At 34.7% G+C, this 18,075-nt stretch overlaps 1 protein-coding gene across 2 annotated transcripts in view; it reads left to right on the forward strand.

Annotated features, from left to right (window-relative positions):
* The first annotated feature begins 518 nt into the window (after nt 1–518).
* Nucleotides 519–18,075, forward strand: part of LOC120778160 — an 82,637-nt gene continuing 65,080 nt past the window's right edge. For both annotated transcript variants that reach the window (XM_040109886.1, XM_040109887.1), the window contains exon 1: nt 519–812. In XM_040109886.1, coding sequence (XP_039965820.1) covers nt 536–812 — 277 coding nt within the window. In that variant the 5' untranslated portion in view covers nt 519–535. The remainder of the gene's footprint in view (nt 813–18,075) is intronic.

Consider the following 18,075-nt stretch of genomic DNA (forward strand, 5'->3'; position numbering starts at 1 on the left):
CTTAGTTGTAGCCAACGAACCCTGTTATTAATTTGAATTTCGAGCATCGCGCGTCGAGTGGTCAAGTGCGTCGCATTACCGCATAGCTGCCTGCGCTTTGAGACGCCGCGTAAACGCTACACGAGCAGCGACTTTGCCTTGAGCAGCATTTTCGCTACGAAACGCAGCAAGTGAAGCGCATTCCGCGTATGCCGGTCTAACGGTCAGTCACACATTTAAACAGTCAGTCATCAAAAGCGCCAGATATTTAAAAAAGTCATCACTACATTTTAAAAAATATTTAAAATAATAATATAATTAGTTATTAGATCGGAAGATATCTATAACAATAAAAATAATAAAAAAAAAACTATTTTAAACAAAATTATAATAAAAAAAATAGTTTCAATAATAAAAAACAATATTATTACTAAAGAAAAAAATTAATAAAAATAAATTAAAATTAAATTAAAATAAAGCTAAAATTAAAGGTGAATTCTTCAGTGCAATATTTTTAAGATACAAAAAAAAAACAAAAACAAATTCATTCGCCATAATGTCACGCGTATCGGTCTTACTCATACTCTTATCACTGGTCATTATCAACTCCGGCGACAGCAATCACAGCAGCAGCAACAACAATCACAATTATAGCAGAATTCATACATTTCCTCAGCCATTCAGCAGCGCCAACAGCACGAAAATCGTCAATCATCCAGTATCTAGTTCAACAACTGCGGCAAACAATGGCGAAGAAACACGCGCACAAAAACAACAGCAACCAACTCATCATCTGCAGCAACAACAGCAGCTTGCGCAGCGCGACAAAAGAGGTGAGTTTTATTAGAATTCGTATTTATAAAATATTCTGCATTTTATTCTAATTTATCAGCCAAGCAAACCAAGTGTTAGGGTTACCGTTATAACACAAGCTGATTGTTTGTTTGCAGTTGTGTTCTGGAGTTTCAGTTTTTGCCCTAAAAAACATTATCTAACGTTAACAAACTATTTATTTGCAATTTAAATCGAGCCTACTTACTTTTCCTCTGTTTTTACATGGCATTTTTTGATATTTCGTATTATATTTTTCGTCTTCGAAGCAAATAAACCTATATCTTTTAGGATAATACTATTCAATTATCAATTTTTTATCCTAAAAAAAAAGTCTTCATGATTTTTTTCGGACAAACATTCTTTTAAAAGTTATGCGCAACTAAAATTAAACAGCAAAAGTAGCAGATTCCAACAGTATACCACGTCGTATGAGTAACACAGAATCACTTCTATGAATGTTCAGTACATTTGATGGAAAACGTTAATTGTGTATAACTTTTAGAGAAGTGGTTTTATGTCAAAATTATGCAGGCCTTTTTTGTAGTGCAGAAAATTTTGTATTAATATACATTGTGAGTACCCGGAAATTGTAAATAAAACGCAAAATATTTAATTATTCGTCAATATTTATTTTGTCGCCTTCCCCACCAGGCATAATACAATAATCCCAACGGTTTTTCTAGTTCTCGAAACACTTTTCATAAGCTCTTTTTGGAATGACCTTCAGCTCCTTGTGCGAATTTTATTTTATCTCTCCGATCGACTTAAAACGACTTTCACGGCGTGGCAATTTCGGTTTGTAGAATAAGAAAAAATCACACAGAACCAAATCTGTTGAATATGGTGGTTGATCGATGGTATTTATTGTGTTTCGGCCTTAAATTCGATCACAATCGTGACTCGGTGCATTATCATCGTGCAAAATCCATGAATTGTTCTTCCAAAAATCCGGCCGTTCTCGATGGATGTTCTTGCGATAGATGTTCAACACCTCACCTGGTTTTCGGCTCATTTTTTCCATTTTTTTTTCCATGCCTCATCAGCAGTTATAATACTCTCCATGAATGTGGGATCGGGATTCGCACGATCAAGCATGTCCAAAGAGACCTATTTATGGTACTACTTTTGAAAAAAAAAATAGCTTTATCGTGACCAGTCGAGCAAGAACGTGTTTTATACCCAAAATATCAATAAAAATCATTCAAATGGACTCTCGAGGGATGTCGAGCTCTCTTACCATCTCTCTTGCCATCTCTCTAACACTTGCCTGATGATTTTCAAAGCACCTTATCTTTCACTTTTTTATATTTTCATGAGTTGAAGAGGTCGACGGTCATCTAGAACGAGACATGTCTTCAACAATCTCTCGACCGCCTTTGAAGGCCTTGTACCACTCGTAGGCTTGCTTTTTGATAAAACTAAATCACCCTTTTCCAACATTCGCAACGATTCCGCACACAAAATTTTGGTTAGAAACACAAAATTTGAGACAAATTCATTGTTCGAGTACACAAGTATACAAATAAGTGTATGTGTGTTTGTATTTTATTCGACACGCTACAAAACACTCAATTCTATTTTACTACTAAATCAACTTCTATGTTTGTTCATTCGTACACCTATGCATCGCATTTGCATCCGAAGTTAATTTAAACTCAACCGGGTCATAAATCAATTTGTCGCGAATTATGTTTGACCAAATTTGAATTTGTAGTTTTAATTCTTTTTGATATCGCGCTTGGCTTTGCATAATCATGAACTCCACTATTGTTTTGTATCAGTACATTGCATAAGCTATCGCAACACAATTGGGACTAATGCTGCTAGAGTGCCTTAAGTGCTTTTTTACTGCAGCGCAGTAAAACGAGTCAAGTTTGGATTTCGGTTTCCGTATTTGCTGCGAAAAAATAAGGACGTCTGCGGATTTTATTGCTTTTTTAAATCAATACTTCGTTTTAATAGTGAAACATAAAACTCTTCTTCAACCATTTGTTCTACAAATTTGAGCCATACTGGTCAATTGAAACTGCGTGCTGAAAGCGAATCGATCAAAATTCTCTTGTTAGTTTGGTAAAACCTGTTTTGCGTCAATATGAAGTTTGATCTATGGTATTTACCATGCCAGGAAAGAAAATTGCAACTAGTTTGCATGGAATTTTGTGTTTCGAATTGAATCACAGCTACAGAATCGTTGAAAATGTTGCAGCAGTGTTTTGGGAGTTCACCTTGCCATGAACATAAGTGCAGGTGAAGTCATGGTCTCACCTCTGTTAATTACAAAAGTAAAAGAAGCAGTACTTGAAAATCATTGCGTTGACAACAAACATGAGATTGAGGCGCATCTCTGCATCTCTTGTGTATCGACACAACACATTTCGGTTAATGTTTTGGTTATGAAGTGTGTCAATTCTGGACTCATACCAAAAGACCAGAATTCCTTGCAAAAACGACGTCGAGTAGAGGCAGCAAAAGGTATGCTTGACAGTGTTGTTGAGAACCTACATTCATTAAACGTATCATTACTGGCGACGAGACGTAGGATTAGGAAAATTACCTCAAAACTGTTCAAAAATCTAACGAAGGGAACTTCAAAAATTCAAAAAACGAGCCAAAATTGCTACAACCAAAATTCGATGAAAGACACTGAAGACCATCCCAGCCGAAGCTTGTAACAAGTGTTGTCAGTCCGGTCAAATTTTAACCGAGAAGTATGTACTGATATCGCCATTTTTTTTCTCTGTGTCAATCACCAAACTACAGTGAATTCATATAACAATAATTTCCATAATTTCGTTGGTAATAAGCATACTTATTAACCGATATATTTAATATAAAGTATATTTGTGGTTCGAAAACCATCATATTATGTATACGAGGTCCAAAAAGTAGCTGAAAGGACTACTTCTTGCTCAAAATAATATTTCCACAAAATTTTAATGAAGGTATACCCACATTGACATAAAGTTGGCCAGGGAAGTTCGGAAGAAACTACAGTATGATAGAAATAATGTATCCACATGTCATATAAAGGGTAATCCATTTAGAGGTTTCCTACTTTTTAAAGAAAAAACAGAGAAACTTCAATTTTAATGGGGAAAGTTTATTATCTTTCGAAAAAACATTATTTCTTTCAAATGTTGGCCGCGACTACGTCTCAAATGATCCATCCGTTGAGTACAATTTTCGATGACACGTACGAGCTTTTCGACTGGTAACTGGCGAATGACACGCGTAATGTTTTGCTCCAAGTCGTGAATCGAAGCGGGATTGTCCGAATAGACTTTAGACTTTATATCTCCCACAGGAAAAGTCTAACCATGTGATATCGTACGATCTTGGTGGCCAATAGATCGGCACAAAAGGTGAAATTATCTGCTCGCTGAAGTGTTCTCTCAATAAATCCATTGGTTGATGCGATGAGTGGAAAGTGGCGCCGTCTTGTTGAAACAAAATGTCGCCGAGATCACGAGCTTCAATTTCAAGCACCAAATAGTCGGTTCTAATGGCGCGATAACGGCCGCCATAGACGATTACATTCTCACCGGTATAATTTTTGAATGAAGATCGGATGTTTGAATCAAAGTTTGCCAAAATAATGCCCCAAATAGATTTTAAGCAGAGACTAAAATCAATTATCTCTTATTATTATTCAAATCTTTTCACGGTTAAAACCAAACAAGACTTATAAACAAACATGATAGGACTGTTTATGCGCGATGTAAATCAGTAAATACTGTAGCTTATCGAAATCTTAATATATGCAACTAAATGTAGAGTAGAATCGGCCAGTCTGCAGACATACCAGTTTATATACATACATACTCACACTTGTGGTGACAAAAAGCAACCAACGCAAAACTCTCTGCCTGAAATGATGATAAAGAATTTTATCAATATGCGCGGAACCATGACTTATTAAGTGAACTGGTTTCGAATAGTGTCTTTCTTTATTTATAATTTGGATATTTTGGTGTTTTTTAGTTTCGGAAGCAGCCGTAAACCGATATTAATGTGTGCATAGATTAAATAATGAACAATAAAAACTAAAGCAAATTTGTACATGGATATACCATATATAGTTTAAGCCGCTGACCGCGTTTGCGCTGACTGTGAAGATTTCTATTTTGAATTTTTAAAACCTGAACAGCGTTTATTAAGTTTGCCGCGAAGCTTATAATACCTAGGAGAAAGCGTCGGAGACTCTATGAAGAATATATACAAATGATCAGTGTGAGGTGCTGAGTCGAATTAGACATGTGTATGTCGAACTAGTTCCTCAGTTTTTGAGATAACGGTCTAAAATTCCACACACGAGCTTTTCTCCCAAAAAAGCTCTAATGTTCTCGGAATCACTGATATCGGACCAATATTGCATATAGCTGTCATACAAACTGATCAAGAAAACTTAGTTTTTTATAGAAAACTTTTTCATTTGACAAACTTTCATTACGAAATTTGGTATACATTATTTCCCAAAGGCAGCAGTGCAATCGTCGAAAATATTGCTCAGATCGCATCAATATAGCATATAGCTGTCATACAAGCTTAGCCATCAAATTCAAGTTAAAGAACTTTTTATACACCTTTATGCTAGAAAAGGTGCACTTATGAAGGGTATTATTGTTTCTATGCACCCCCAGTTTGAAGGGGTTTTCTTTTTTTGCAATATACAGACATGTTTACTTACATAAAGTGATACATTCGATACAATTTAAAGGCATGAAAGTTGATTTTGATTCCAACTTTTCTTTCTTATTTTTTTTTTTATTTTAACTTCTCTTAGTTTTTTTATATATTTTTATACCTATGTTTTTTATTTATAATTTTCTACTTAAATATTTGGTAGTATCAGCTGTATTTTTTATTTTGTTTTTAAAGCTCGTACATTGAACCTCTCCAATAATTAATTAGTCTTCTCTAAGATATTTGAATATGCAAATTTGTGCTGGCGCATTACATTGATTCTGGCGACAAATAAAAGCTTTGGACATTCTTTAGAATATCAATAATCAAGCTATACAAATGCCGATCTTGTAACAATAGCGTCTGCTTTCGGCTCGCGTGCGTTGAGCACAGTAGCTGTCTGAAGTAATCGGACAAATTACTAAAGGTCGTTCAACTCGTTGTTGTTGTATGCCAAACAACTAAAATTTTACTAATAAGAATAATTATAGTGGAATGAAGTAATAGGCAGAGGAAAATCATTAGCGCAGACCAGAAGTGCGTGCAAATTAATCACATGACCTTGAGTGTGCTAACAAATTACTGCTGATTGTGTAGCTTTTGTTCTTTTTTCATAAAATCTATGAAACCAAGCATAGCTATTTCATCATTTCTATTAATGCTTGACAAAGAAATTTTTCAATTTTTATTTTGTGCTTTAAAACTAGTATTTTTTCACAAACTTCATTTTGCTTTGATAATAAAAAAAGGTTTAAAAAATGTTCCAGAAAAAATTAAATTTATTGCTTTAAACAAATTTATATTTCTCGTTTTGCCATAACGGAAAAAAAGTCAAACATACACGAGTTTCTAACTCCTTTGTGAGATTTAGCATATTTGCACTTGTTAGAATGAAAAACAAAAGCAGAACTGTAAAACTAAGCTTGTTCAAATATTGAACATGTTTTTGTTTAAACAGTTGTTTGAAGTTAATTCGTATTTCTACGAAAAATAAATGAGGTGAGAATGCTACTGTATAGATTTAGGTTAATAATATGATACTATATGTTATATAAACAAACATTTCAAAATATTTGGTAAATACTTATCGACAGCTACCACGTAGCAACTGTTGTGAAATAACTATTGAGGCCAGGGTTTCCAAGTGCCAAAAAAGTACCCGGAAATTGTTAATAAAACACAAAGTATTTAATTATTCACACAACTGCTTGAGATTACTTTGAAGGCGACAAAATAAGTCATCAAAGTAATCCCCATCAGATTTAATACACTTATGTCAACGAATTTTCCAGTTCTAGAAACACTTTTCACAAGCACTTTTTGGGATAGCGTTCAGCGAATGTTGTTTAATATCTTCGATCGACTGAAAATGGGTTCTACGGAGCGGCAGTTTCAGTTTGGAGAACAAGAAAAAATCACACGGAGCCAAATCTGCAGAATATGGTGGTTGATCGATGGTATTCATTGCGTTTTTGTCTTTAAATACGGTCACAATCGTGACTCTATGCGATGGGTCAAAATCCATGAATTGTTCCTCCACAATTCCGGCCGGTTTTGACGGATGTTTTCACGCAAACACCTCAATACGACCAAATAGAACTCCTTATTGACGATCCGTATTTTCGAAACAAATTCATTATGCACCAAACCAGAAATATCGGGAAAAAACAATGAGCATCACCTTGATTTTTGAGCGGCTTTGGCGTATATTTTTTGGTTTTGGCTAATTTTTTCCCTCCATTCAGATGATTGTTGACTTGTTTGCATGTCAAATTTATAAACTCATTTCTCATCGGCAGTTACATACAAGTACTTGTATACACCGGTCAACACGAATTTTGGGTCTGATATGACAAAAATAAGGAAAATTTTTTTCGGTTAAAGTTTGCTTTCGTAGAAATTAGAGCAATTTTTCGATGATTTTTATATTTTTTCTACAATTTCACTATAGATTATAATTAGTAAACGTTTTTTTTAGATACAAGAGTCGTTTTTATTCAAGATGTGTGATAAACAATAATATATAAATGTAAAATAACAAGAAATTACTGTCTAAAAGTGAATATTTTTGGTATTTCTTTTATGCTCATATGAGCTCTCTCGCATTAAGCCCCAAATAAACTTATCGATGTGGATCAGCCCAAAGCAAACTTAAAGAAAGAAAGATTGATATTTAAGTGTTTTTCAATGTCTAGAATCAGAGTTCAAGCATGAGAACAGAAACCCCAAAAAAAAATATTTTTTTTGTTGACTGGTGTAATGATCCCAATGAATGTGAGATCGGAATTCGCATGATCAAGCATATCCAAAGAGACCTGTTTATGGTACTCTTTTTGAAAAAAAAAACATCTGTTCGATGGTTAGAAATACGATATTTGAGATAAATTCCTTGTTCGATATTTTTATCCATTGTACGAGTAAATATCGCAGGGCCTAATGAGGTGTACAGACTTAAGCAGTCGCTGTGAATAAATTGGTTAACATATCGCGCTCATATTTGGTATATTAATTAAGGACAGTCTTACCAACATATTAAAAAACATTTATTTTAAATGTAATTTATTTTGTAGCGTCTCAATTAAGGACTTATGGGATTAGCTGTCCTAGTCAGAGATATGAAAAAAATACATTTTTAATATTTTTTTGCCAGTAAATTATTTGTTTTATAAAAGTAAAAACAAGTACAACTCGACTTAAGTTGACAGAATTTTGAAAAAAATATTAATTTAAAAAGTAATGGCTGTCTGGATTGATCCAGTTGCAATCGAGGCTCCTTGCGGTGGAGATTCATCTAAAATCAATCGAATAAAAAATAGTTTTATTAATACATAGTCTAGTGCCTGACCGATGTTTTTTTTTTAAATTAACAAAATGGCGATCTGAGTAAAATTTTGTTTCAGATCTTTGGGAGAAAACCAATAGTTAATTGGTTATAAAAAATCGGAATTAATAAAAAAACCCTCCATTAGGTATAAATTTCACAGAAAGCTACCTAGCGGTTTTTATGCTACGGTGGTCACAATTTGAAAAAAAAAAAAAATGGTTTGAGAAAAACGGAACTTGAAGTTTCGCACGAACATTCTGGAGCGCATGAAACACACTTTGGTAATTAACGAAGAACTCGAAAAGTATTTGTTGGATTTACTTCAGGGAATATTTCTAAGATATCATACTTTAAAAAATAAGAAAAATATTTTTTGACAATTCTCGCTAACGCTAACCCCTTATGTAAGTTTAGAATTATTGCATTAAATTAGAGTGTTCACTCTTAACAAACTCCTACCCAATGTCACTCGACGCAATTAAAAAGCTATAAAATGCGTTAACTTCGGCTGCAAGCTGTAAAACCCTTCACAAGTGTAGGGGTATAACAATATCTTTATCCTGATTTTGATTGTAGTTTATACGATTATGTGCTATAGTGCTTAGGATGATTCAAAAAAAAATTTTTTTTTTCGTTTCGTACTCGGAAAAATAGGTTCCTGGGACACCTCTAAGAAAGCCTCTCCAAAATGAGTTTTTAATTGTAACGGGAAGGTCCTCCTACAAACAATTTTCTATTTTTTCTTATTATCAAATAGAAAAATTTATATCTCGCTTCCAACTACTTGAAAAAATATCTTGTTTCTTAGATTTTGTGGGAAATTGAATGCTCTACAAAAAAGGTCTACTATGATTTTTTCGTAAATCCAAACGTTTAAAAGATATTAACAGTTAAAATTTGATTATTTTTGTGAAAATTATTTATTTCTTATGAATTTCATAACTCAATGAAAAAAAATTATTATGAATGATGAAACTCATAATTTTGTAGGAAATTTACTGCTCTATAAAAATGGTCTCCTATGATTTTTCGATTAAATTAAGCGTTTACGAGATATTCATCGTCAAACATCAATGCATATTAAGGTGGATCAAAAAAAAAATTTTTTTTTTCGTTTGATACTCTGAAAAATAGGTTCCTAGACAACTCTAAGAAAGCCTCTCCAAAAACCTTATTCATAATGATTTTTTTCATTGAGTTATAAAATTCATAAGAAATAAAAAACTTTCCCAAAAATAATCAAACTTCAACCGTTAATATCTTTTAAACGGTTGGGTTTACGAAAAAATCATACCGGACCTTTTTTGTAGAGCATTCAATTTCCTACAAAATCTAAGGAACAAGATATTTTTTCAAGTAATTGGAAGCGAGATATAAATTTTTCTATCTGATAATAAGAAAAAATAGAAAACTGTATGTAGGAGGACCTTCCCGTTACAATTAAAAACTCATGTTTGGAGAGGCTTTCTTAGAGGTGTCTAAGAACCTATTTTTCCAAGTACGAAACGAAAAAAAAAAAATTTTTTTTAATCACTCTTATAGTGCTATATATGAACTGTTTTTTTCAAAAGTTATAGCGTTGCCTTGGCAATTAATTTATGGGGGAAGAAATATTTTGGTCCAAAAGATGAGCAGTTTCTGGGAGAGAAAAGCATATGTGTAAATTTCAATTTGATATTTTAAATACCACTTTGGCTTACCTTCTGCTGGGTCTTCCTTTCAGGTGTTGGTGACATAATGTCTATATAAGCTACAATAAATGTTACTGAAGCAATAAATGCTCTTACGGAATAAATCCAACCACTCTTCACTATTGGAAAAAGCACACAGGCTTTGCCTGCTTATACCGTCTTTAACTATACGACCTTTATATTTCAACGTAAGGTTTCGGTTAGGTTAGATGGCTGATAAGAGATCGCACGTGGACTTATAAATGTAGTCTTCTGTAAAGTCATTGAAAATAAGAACTCCCGTGCTCGGACTTACAGATCGGCAAAACGCTTAGTAGCCAATACAAATTTGCACAGGCGCTTAACTTCAACACCCAACAGTTCGGTAGGATGTCTGAAGGTAAACAACTTTGAAATTGAAAGAACGCACTTATTTAAAATCAATTTGAACTTGAGCATTTGGGTCAATATCATATAAAATAGCTATTTCAATCAATTGCTCGAGCAAAGAACACATTTAAGTTTTTGCACAAATATAGCGCTACCTGATAGATATCTAACTACAAGAATTAAAAAATTCAGACATCCGTATTTATGAAAAAAATATACTGCGATTTAGTAAAATAATGATTAATCAAATTATAAATTTTTTTAATAAATTTTTCTTAGACGACTTGCTCAGTGTGTACTTATAAAATTATCCACATGCAATATCTCAAGCATGACCAAATGTTCGTGATATTTCATTATTTTGTTTAATTATGATAATTAACAGTCTGAAGTTCTCTATTTCCTTTTTAATTTGAATATTAGCACGCTTATCACGAACATAAATCAATTTGCCAAAAAATATTTCTTGAAGCAAACGATTTTGGCGAGACTGTGAAATTTAATTATATTTTGTTTGAACAGCCGCAAAAAGTGCAAATTTAAAGAAGAACTTGAAATATAAATTTAGAGAAGAACCGAAATATGAACAATTAATGTAGGAGATATGGAAATACAAACTTAGAATAGTGATATTTCATAGAAGATTTAGCAATTCCAATTGTAAAACTGGAAAAAAATAAATAAATTTTAAGTGAATCGTAAGCTCATTTGATACATTTGATGGTTTGAAAAGTTTTTTATTTAATTACTTTCTGGTAATACCGCAATTTATATTTTATGCTAAATTTGCAAATCATACGTGGCAGTGGCGAACAACTTGGGATCCAACACATAAACATCGCTTTGAAAGTAATTTAGGGGAGGTTGTACGGTTTAGTATACTCGTATAGTGGGTTATTCTGTTTGTGTAATAAATAGTTTATATTTATGTGGGTAATGAAATCAGACGGATTTACAAGCAACAATTATTTTATTATTCCACAATCAAACACTTCTATTGACAATGTACTTGCACCATATAAGTATATCATATATAGGAATATGATTTACTAGATGCTTAAATACTAAAAAAAGTCTTTCGAAAATACTCCCATTTAAGCAATGCGACCTAGTAAGCTAGGTTCATAATTTTTCATAACTAAGACTACTGCTCGACTTTGGAAATATCCATATAATAGCAGTAGTTGGCCTGCAAATTAATTGCTGCAAAGATTGCTAACGGACTTCGAGGAACTGTCTCAGAAAGGGACATTCCGAAATCATCTCTTACCTCGACTGCATCCCTGATAACTTGGACCACTGCGTCTTCTCCTAGCGGCAACTTCTTTGCGCACATACCTTCCAGAGATTTGTGGGCGGAGCGGAGTCGCTGGACTGGTGCTCTCAAACAACTCTTGGCTTAGACTTTTACATATATCGCTTTAGTGTCTTTCAAGCGGACTTCTCCGAAGTACGACTTCCTTTAGAGAGATAAACATCCACTCCGATAGCAGAGTTGCTATACAGGCCTAGAGCTGATTGACATGAACTCATTAGCAGTAGAATCAAACAACTTCCATATTAAACTTGTCTGGCACTTGTGGGGTTGCGAACGTCTTTTGAACTGCTAGTTCTTGGCAAAGCTCACATCGCCGTAATGATAAACGTCGTAACTGGATATTATAATGACACTATCGCAGTGAGGCTAAAAATTTTGAAAGTTGCGATGAGGAAGATGTGGTGGAAATATCTAGACCCTAATAAAAATGTTCCTAAACCAAATTTAGAGGTATAAAACTTTCTAGAGTTAGATTTTGTAAAGGGCAGCCTTAGTTTAACGGCGTTTAGCTGTCATGTTGGAGGTGGTTCTGTCTACGAAATGTACCGAATACTGATTTATCACACAGAAGGAAAGTTCACAAAGGTTCAAAAGTTGAAGGCCGTTAGCGAGAAACTACCGCCGTTACTACTTGCCAGGGACGCCCCTACGAAAAAGACAAACTTCAGCATATAGTTGAGAACTACTTTGGATAGCAAAAATAACTAAAAAGAGTCTAAATTAAAGGATCATCACAGAGGAAGAAACTTACAGTCCTTAAAAACAATAAAGAATTGGTGCTGAAGCGCTTCTATAACCGCGAGTATTTGAATTTCGAAAAATTCTAGAAACATTTTTTAGGTACCTGAAAAAGTTGCTATTTGAGGTAGTTGGCACGCCGAAACTATTTACATAAAATGGGAACATTGCTTTTAAAATTGAGCCTGAAGTCCATATTGACGAACGCTTTCAATTTTAATCGCCTAAGTTCTGATGTAATTTGTAATTTGACTTTGTCGGATTACCTTTTGTGGAGCTACGTCAAGTTAAGAACTTATTATGTTAAACCAGTTGGGGTTAATCAGTTAGAAATCAATATTCGACATGCTGGGTCGTTCCCGGAGTAATTTCGTTTGATGACAATAGCTGCCGATGTGGATAAAATAAAGTCGTTGGTCGAATCATTTCGTTTAATAAAAACTCGAGAAATTATTGAAAGATTAAATTTGTCTACGGTGACCGTACACAAGTACACGAAACATCTAGCATTCTAAGCTTGATATATGGTTTCCTCATGTTCTTACCGAACGAAGTAGTCAGAATTGATTAATAGAAAAGATGTACTGTTCCACCAAGATAATGCGACACCTCATACAAGTTTGATGACACGCTAAAAGCTTTCGCACTCACATAACCACCATAATTTTCAGACTTGGCACCCTCGGACTATTACTTGTTCCGGCCTCTGCAAATTTTTTTTGGATGGGAGAACCTTCACTTCAAAACCGGATGTCAAAAACCACTCGAAGCAGTGTTTTACTAGCAAGGATCAAACATTTTTTTAGCGTGGAATCAATCTCTTCCTCGAAAGATGGCAAAAGGTATTGGATTAAAATGGAGAATACATAATTTCATAAAATATTTTACACAATGAAAAAATCATATTTTAACTGCATTAAGAAAACGAAATTACTTAGTAAATGGCTATGCTGGCAAAAGTGAGACAGACTGGATGATCTTAATAATACAATGGTGCCGTCCCCACCTGTAGAAAACCGAAATAATTATTCATATGAACTAATCTCTCTAAAAAGTTTTATAACTGTCAAATAGAAAGCCACTTTTGGATAATTAGGGGCATTTTTTTTATTAGAGAAGCTCGTATTTTCAAATCGTCAATTAATTAATGTCATTAAATATTACATCAGTTCTTCGTTGCCACACCAACTGTAAGACCCCCTAATAACTCATTGAAAATGTGTGTGATTGAATTTACAATTCTACTTTTCTACTTTTTTCTGTAACCAATTTCATATAAATACTAATAATGGAGAAAAAACGTACGCGGAAGCATTAACATAATAAATTTTTAATAAATCGAACTTTTTGACCGATTGGTTTCGACTTCATGCTATACAAATCATAATTGAAATATTTCAATGTAATTGAAATTAAAACCTTGAACTAAGTAGCTTGAACCAGCTATGTATAGAGCAACAAATCAACTGTAAAGGTTTAATAAGACCGCAAATAGGGTTATAATTATGCTAGTAATAGAGATAAACTATGACAAACAATGGGCGGGAACCTTCTTTAATTGAAAGATACCGAAAAATAATAAACAAAGCTCTTTTGTTATCATTATTGCAAAGGGTAAATAAATATGTACAGACAAAAGCGCGTGGAACACCTTACAATAAAATTGGATGCATAAGCCAAGCATAATTGGAGATACATAAGCACACGAAATACCTTTACATCTGTATATTTGTGCCAAGTCAAGTGTCTAACATTGAAATTTTGATTCAATGCTGGCAGGTGGTTTCTCGTTCTCGCTGCTGCCGCTGTACACGCGAATGCTTTAGTATGCATGTATTGGTGTTGTCATATTGTACATGAATGCACGAATTATCAAACTGAATTTGAATTATGTTTCGGTATTTACACGCGGATACCGCAAATGCGGCGATGTGTGCGTTTAGTATGCTGAGGGTCGTTAAGGTCGCGTAACTTCGATAAATCTCTGACACAAGCAGCTACAATGGCTGGTGGCACCAGCTATACGGTATGCAGCAGCGAGCCAAAACAACAGACATGATAACGAAAGCGACAAAAAAAAAGCGGCGAACCTCGGTTATTACAACAACAGCAAGTAAGGTGCGATAAGCGGAGATGGAACCGAATGTTGAGATAAGTGTGACTTTTGGTGTGACATTGCAACGATTCGGTTATTAAAAAGCTTTATTCATGGTTAGGTTTATGAAGTTTTAAATTTTTTCGAACGAAGAGGTGTGATATACTATGTGTCAAATTTATTTCGTATTTTTGACTTTTAATGCATAGTATACATTTTCAAATATTTTTTAGGTTAGGTTAGGTTAATCTGTTAGGCCAATAAGCCACGCATAGACCAATTTGATCATTTGCAATACCAAATGTAGTTCAGTTGCTAAGTTCAAGAGGTGTAGTCATCCTCTTGAAAGCCTGCGCCGCGAATTTTAACAGACTCTGCGGCCTCACTATCTATACCTCCTCCAGTGTATCATACTGTGGTGACCCTAGATATATTTTATAAGTATATATTGAAATAAGAATCGTTAAGTAAGCTATATTACCCTATGCCAACTCGTATATTCGGGTATAAATTGCTTACAATGCGATTAGCAGCATTTTTGGCGAGAGGCGAGACGTGCGACGGTTTAACGACAATGAGCAATGTCTAAATGTGCGACTACAATTTGATGGATTGCAATGACCATTGGGTACAGATTCGCAATTTACTTTGAAATGCAACACATTTTTCAAAAAATAACTCAGCTTTTGAAACAAAAATATTACATGGAATTTCTGAAAATATATAGTAATAAGCTTTTACACCTCTAGTAGATGTTTTAAAGAGGAAAATTGATGCTTTTATATATGTTTGTGGGATAACACCCCTTGCTAAGGCATGTTGAAGCTCAGGTCAAGACATCTTTTAGCTATAAAGTTGTATGAATTAAAATATTTTAAATCACGTAAAACTAATCGTAGGGAAATAAATATAGATTAATGGTTAAAGAAAAAGATTTTCACTTTTTTATTGGTGTATTAAATACAGTTATTTTATTAGGTTGTGTGTTGAGAATTTAAGGAAAGTGATCTAAAAATAATTTAAACTGTGTGCGAAAAATTTCAATATTAGTATTTCATTCCGTTCAGCATAAGATTGCAAATATTTCAATGCATATCATACGTACTAAATTAGCCTTATATCATCTGAGGTTTTATAAGCTAAATTGGCACTATTTCTTAGTAAGCGTCTCACTATCGCTTATATGATGACTACTCTCTATAGCGGAACCATTCAAGCGATAGATATCAAAGCTACGCGGTTATAGTCGACTTTTCATTAGAGGTGTTTTGGCGGGTCCCAAATTCACCCAAATTCAGTGCACAAGCCTGGGGAGGGACTTTAGCTCGTCTTCAAACGGATGTTTTTGGTTACCTAGAGGATTCTTGGTCTAAGGCCGGAAGTCGTGAGCTGCTTGCGTCATATGTAAAAGAGTCATTTCAGGCCACTCCCAAGGGAATGGCGCTCCTGACTTGCGTGAACTTTTACACACGGCTCCATCCGCCATCGGTTCTCTGCGTAGCAAAAGTATGGTTACTGTTCATCTATCATTAAAGACTCATGTAACTCTTTATTTAAGGAAACTCTCGGCCGAATGTCGAACAGTTAGGGTCGAATGCGCGTTAATTGTTTAGGTGGCGAAGGCGTTTAATTGGGAATTACGGTTTGCTTCTTGTGTGAATGGTGTATGCGTGTAATGTGCGTATGGAGTCCAACTCCTGGTCACCAGTCCTACGAGGTCTGACCGAACACTTAATTCTGGTAGCACGGGAGCAGGAGCCCTTAAAGTTCGCTAAAACCTGCTCATGCGGATTGACCCCTCGAAGAGTGTCGGTACCGATTTGATCCGCTATGCTTATGAGCGCCGTGGAGTTAGGCTGTCGCCAGCAGGTACTCACGTTAAACACACCGGAGGTTACCTTTAGGATGTTATAAACTTCGAGGCAAACTTTATATACTCTGTTTAGGCCAGTGGTGCGCTTAAGAAAAACATTAGTGCCAAATCGTCAATCTATTGCTCGAGAAGCACAAAAAAGTAATTGTAGAAGTAACCAAAAGTGATAATTTTACTTTGCTTTTGATAGATCATGTGTTTACAAAACATTCCAAATAAATTATAAAATGCCAAATTAAATAAAAATATTGCAATCATAAAAGGTGGTAGTTTTTCTTTTTTTTTTTGTTTGAAAGGTGTTCAACGTTTAGCTGCCCCATAACCGCGCAAGCATTTCAAGTACTATATTCATTCATCTCGGAAGTGACTTATGTGTATTGCTGTGAGTACACTATTAAGCTCTGTTATAAACCGCAGTTTACTCTAATTCAAATGAATTTTGATGGACAGCAATTTGCCCATATTGCTGCTGCTGATGAAGTGTGGTTGCGAGCGAAAGTGATCCAATGCAACATTACTTTACCGTTCACCACAATTTCGGTCAGTAATTGCACCGAAATGTGTTTTGAATGGTGGTCAATGTGTGGTTACAACATCACGATTTCACTTATTGGCTTAGTTGTTGTTGTAATGAAATAAAGTGATAATAGCTGCCAACATTAGTAGAACGTCAGTCAGACGGGCAACAAACGTATAACCGAAATGTGTAGTTGATTACTGAAAATCTTGCTTGACAGACAGTTCGACCACAGTAAGCGTGTGGCGGCTGTGGCTGCGGCTGCAGTAGAAGCGATGGCGACGTCGATGACGGTGGCTGTGCTACATTTGAGCAGGTGGTTCTCCTCGTAATTAACCTCATTTCGCTCAAGCGTTGCCAGCAGCCAGCAGCAAAACAATGGCAAAGTAAGCGCAAGTTTGATTCCTTGATGGCGCCGACTACCAGTGAGATCGGTTTTCACAATTGTTTACTGTTTTCAAAAATCGTTTTCTACTCATGATTGTATGCAATCGCAGTTTAATTATATAACAATTATTTTGTTGAAAGTTCGTAAAACTATGAAAACTCTTCTTATAATGCTTAATTGGCTGCTGCATTAACACACCCCATGAAGCTGTTCTTCCTTCACTCAATTTGCTTGCTGCCATTCGTATGCAACATTTCGTTAATCAAAATTGCCAGTTACATTGCTGTTAGGCTTAGTATTGGCCTAGTCATGGCTGTCATATTGATTGCTGCCGATTCATCATTGCAACGCTTCGTCGTTCTGCTTTGAGTGCGTGCAACACCGCGTCGCATGCCGAAATGGGGTTAGTTTTTTGGCAATAAATCAAGTTGCGCAATCCATTCGGTACGTGAATCGTGACTGTTCTGTGTTCCAATTACAGATTTTCAGCAATGTTCTCGCGAAGCTCAATAAGGCGCTGTGACTTTTCTAATAGCAGTTCGTGATTGTTTCTGATTTAATCACCCAAATCCGGTGCTCATATTTTTCCTAACATTTTTCCAATTCGTTAATTATGTCATAATTATTTAATTTTATTCCGTATTTCCAAAAACTCCCAAGGAATTTTTCTTTAATATTATATATACATATAGGATATGTACATATGTATTGTCACTATATGAGCTTTCATACATTTACATACTTTTTAAGAATAACAGTTGTTCTC

This window comes from Bactrocera tryoni, chromosome 5, assembly GCF_016617805.1.
Source record: "Bactrocera tryoni isolate S06 chromosome 5, CSIRO_BtryS06_freeze2, whole genome shotgun sequence".
Taxonomy (NCBI): domain Eukaryota; kingdom Metazoa; phylum Arthropoda; class Insecta; order Diptera; family Tephritidae; genus Bactrocera; species Bactrocera tryoni.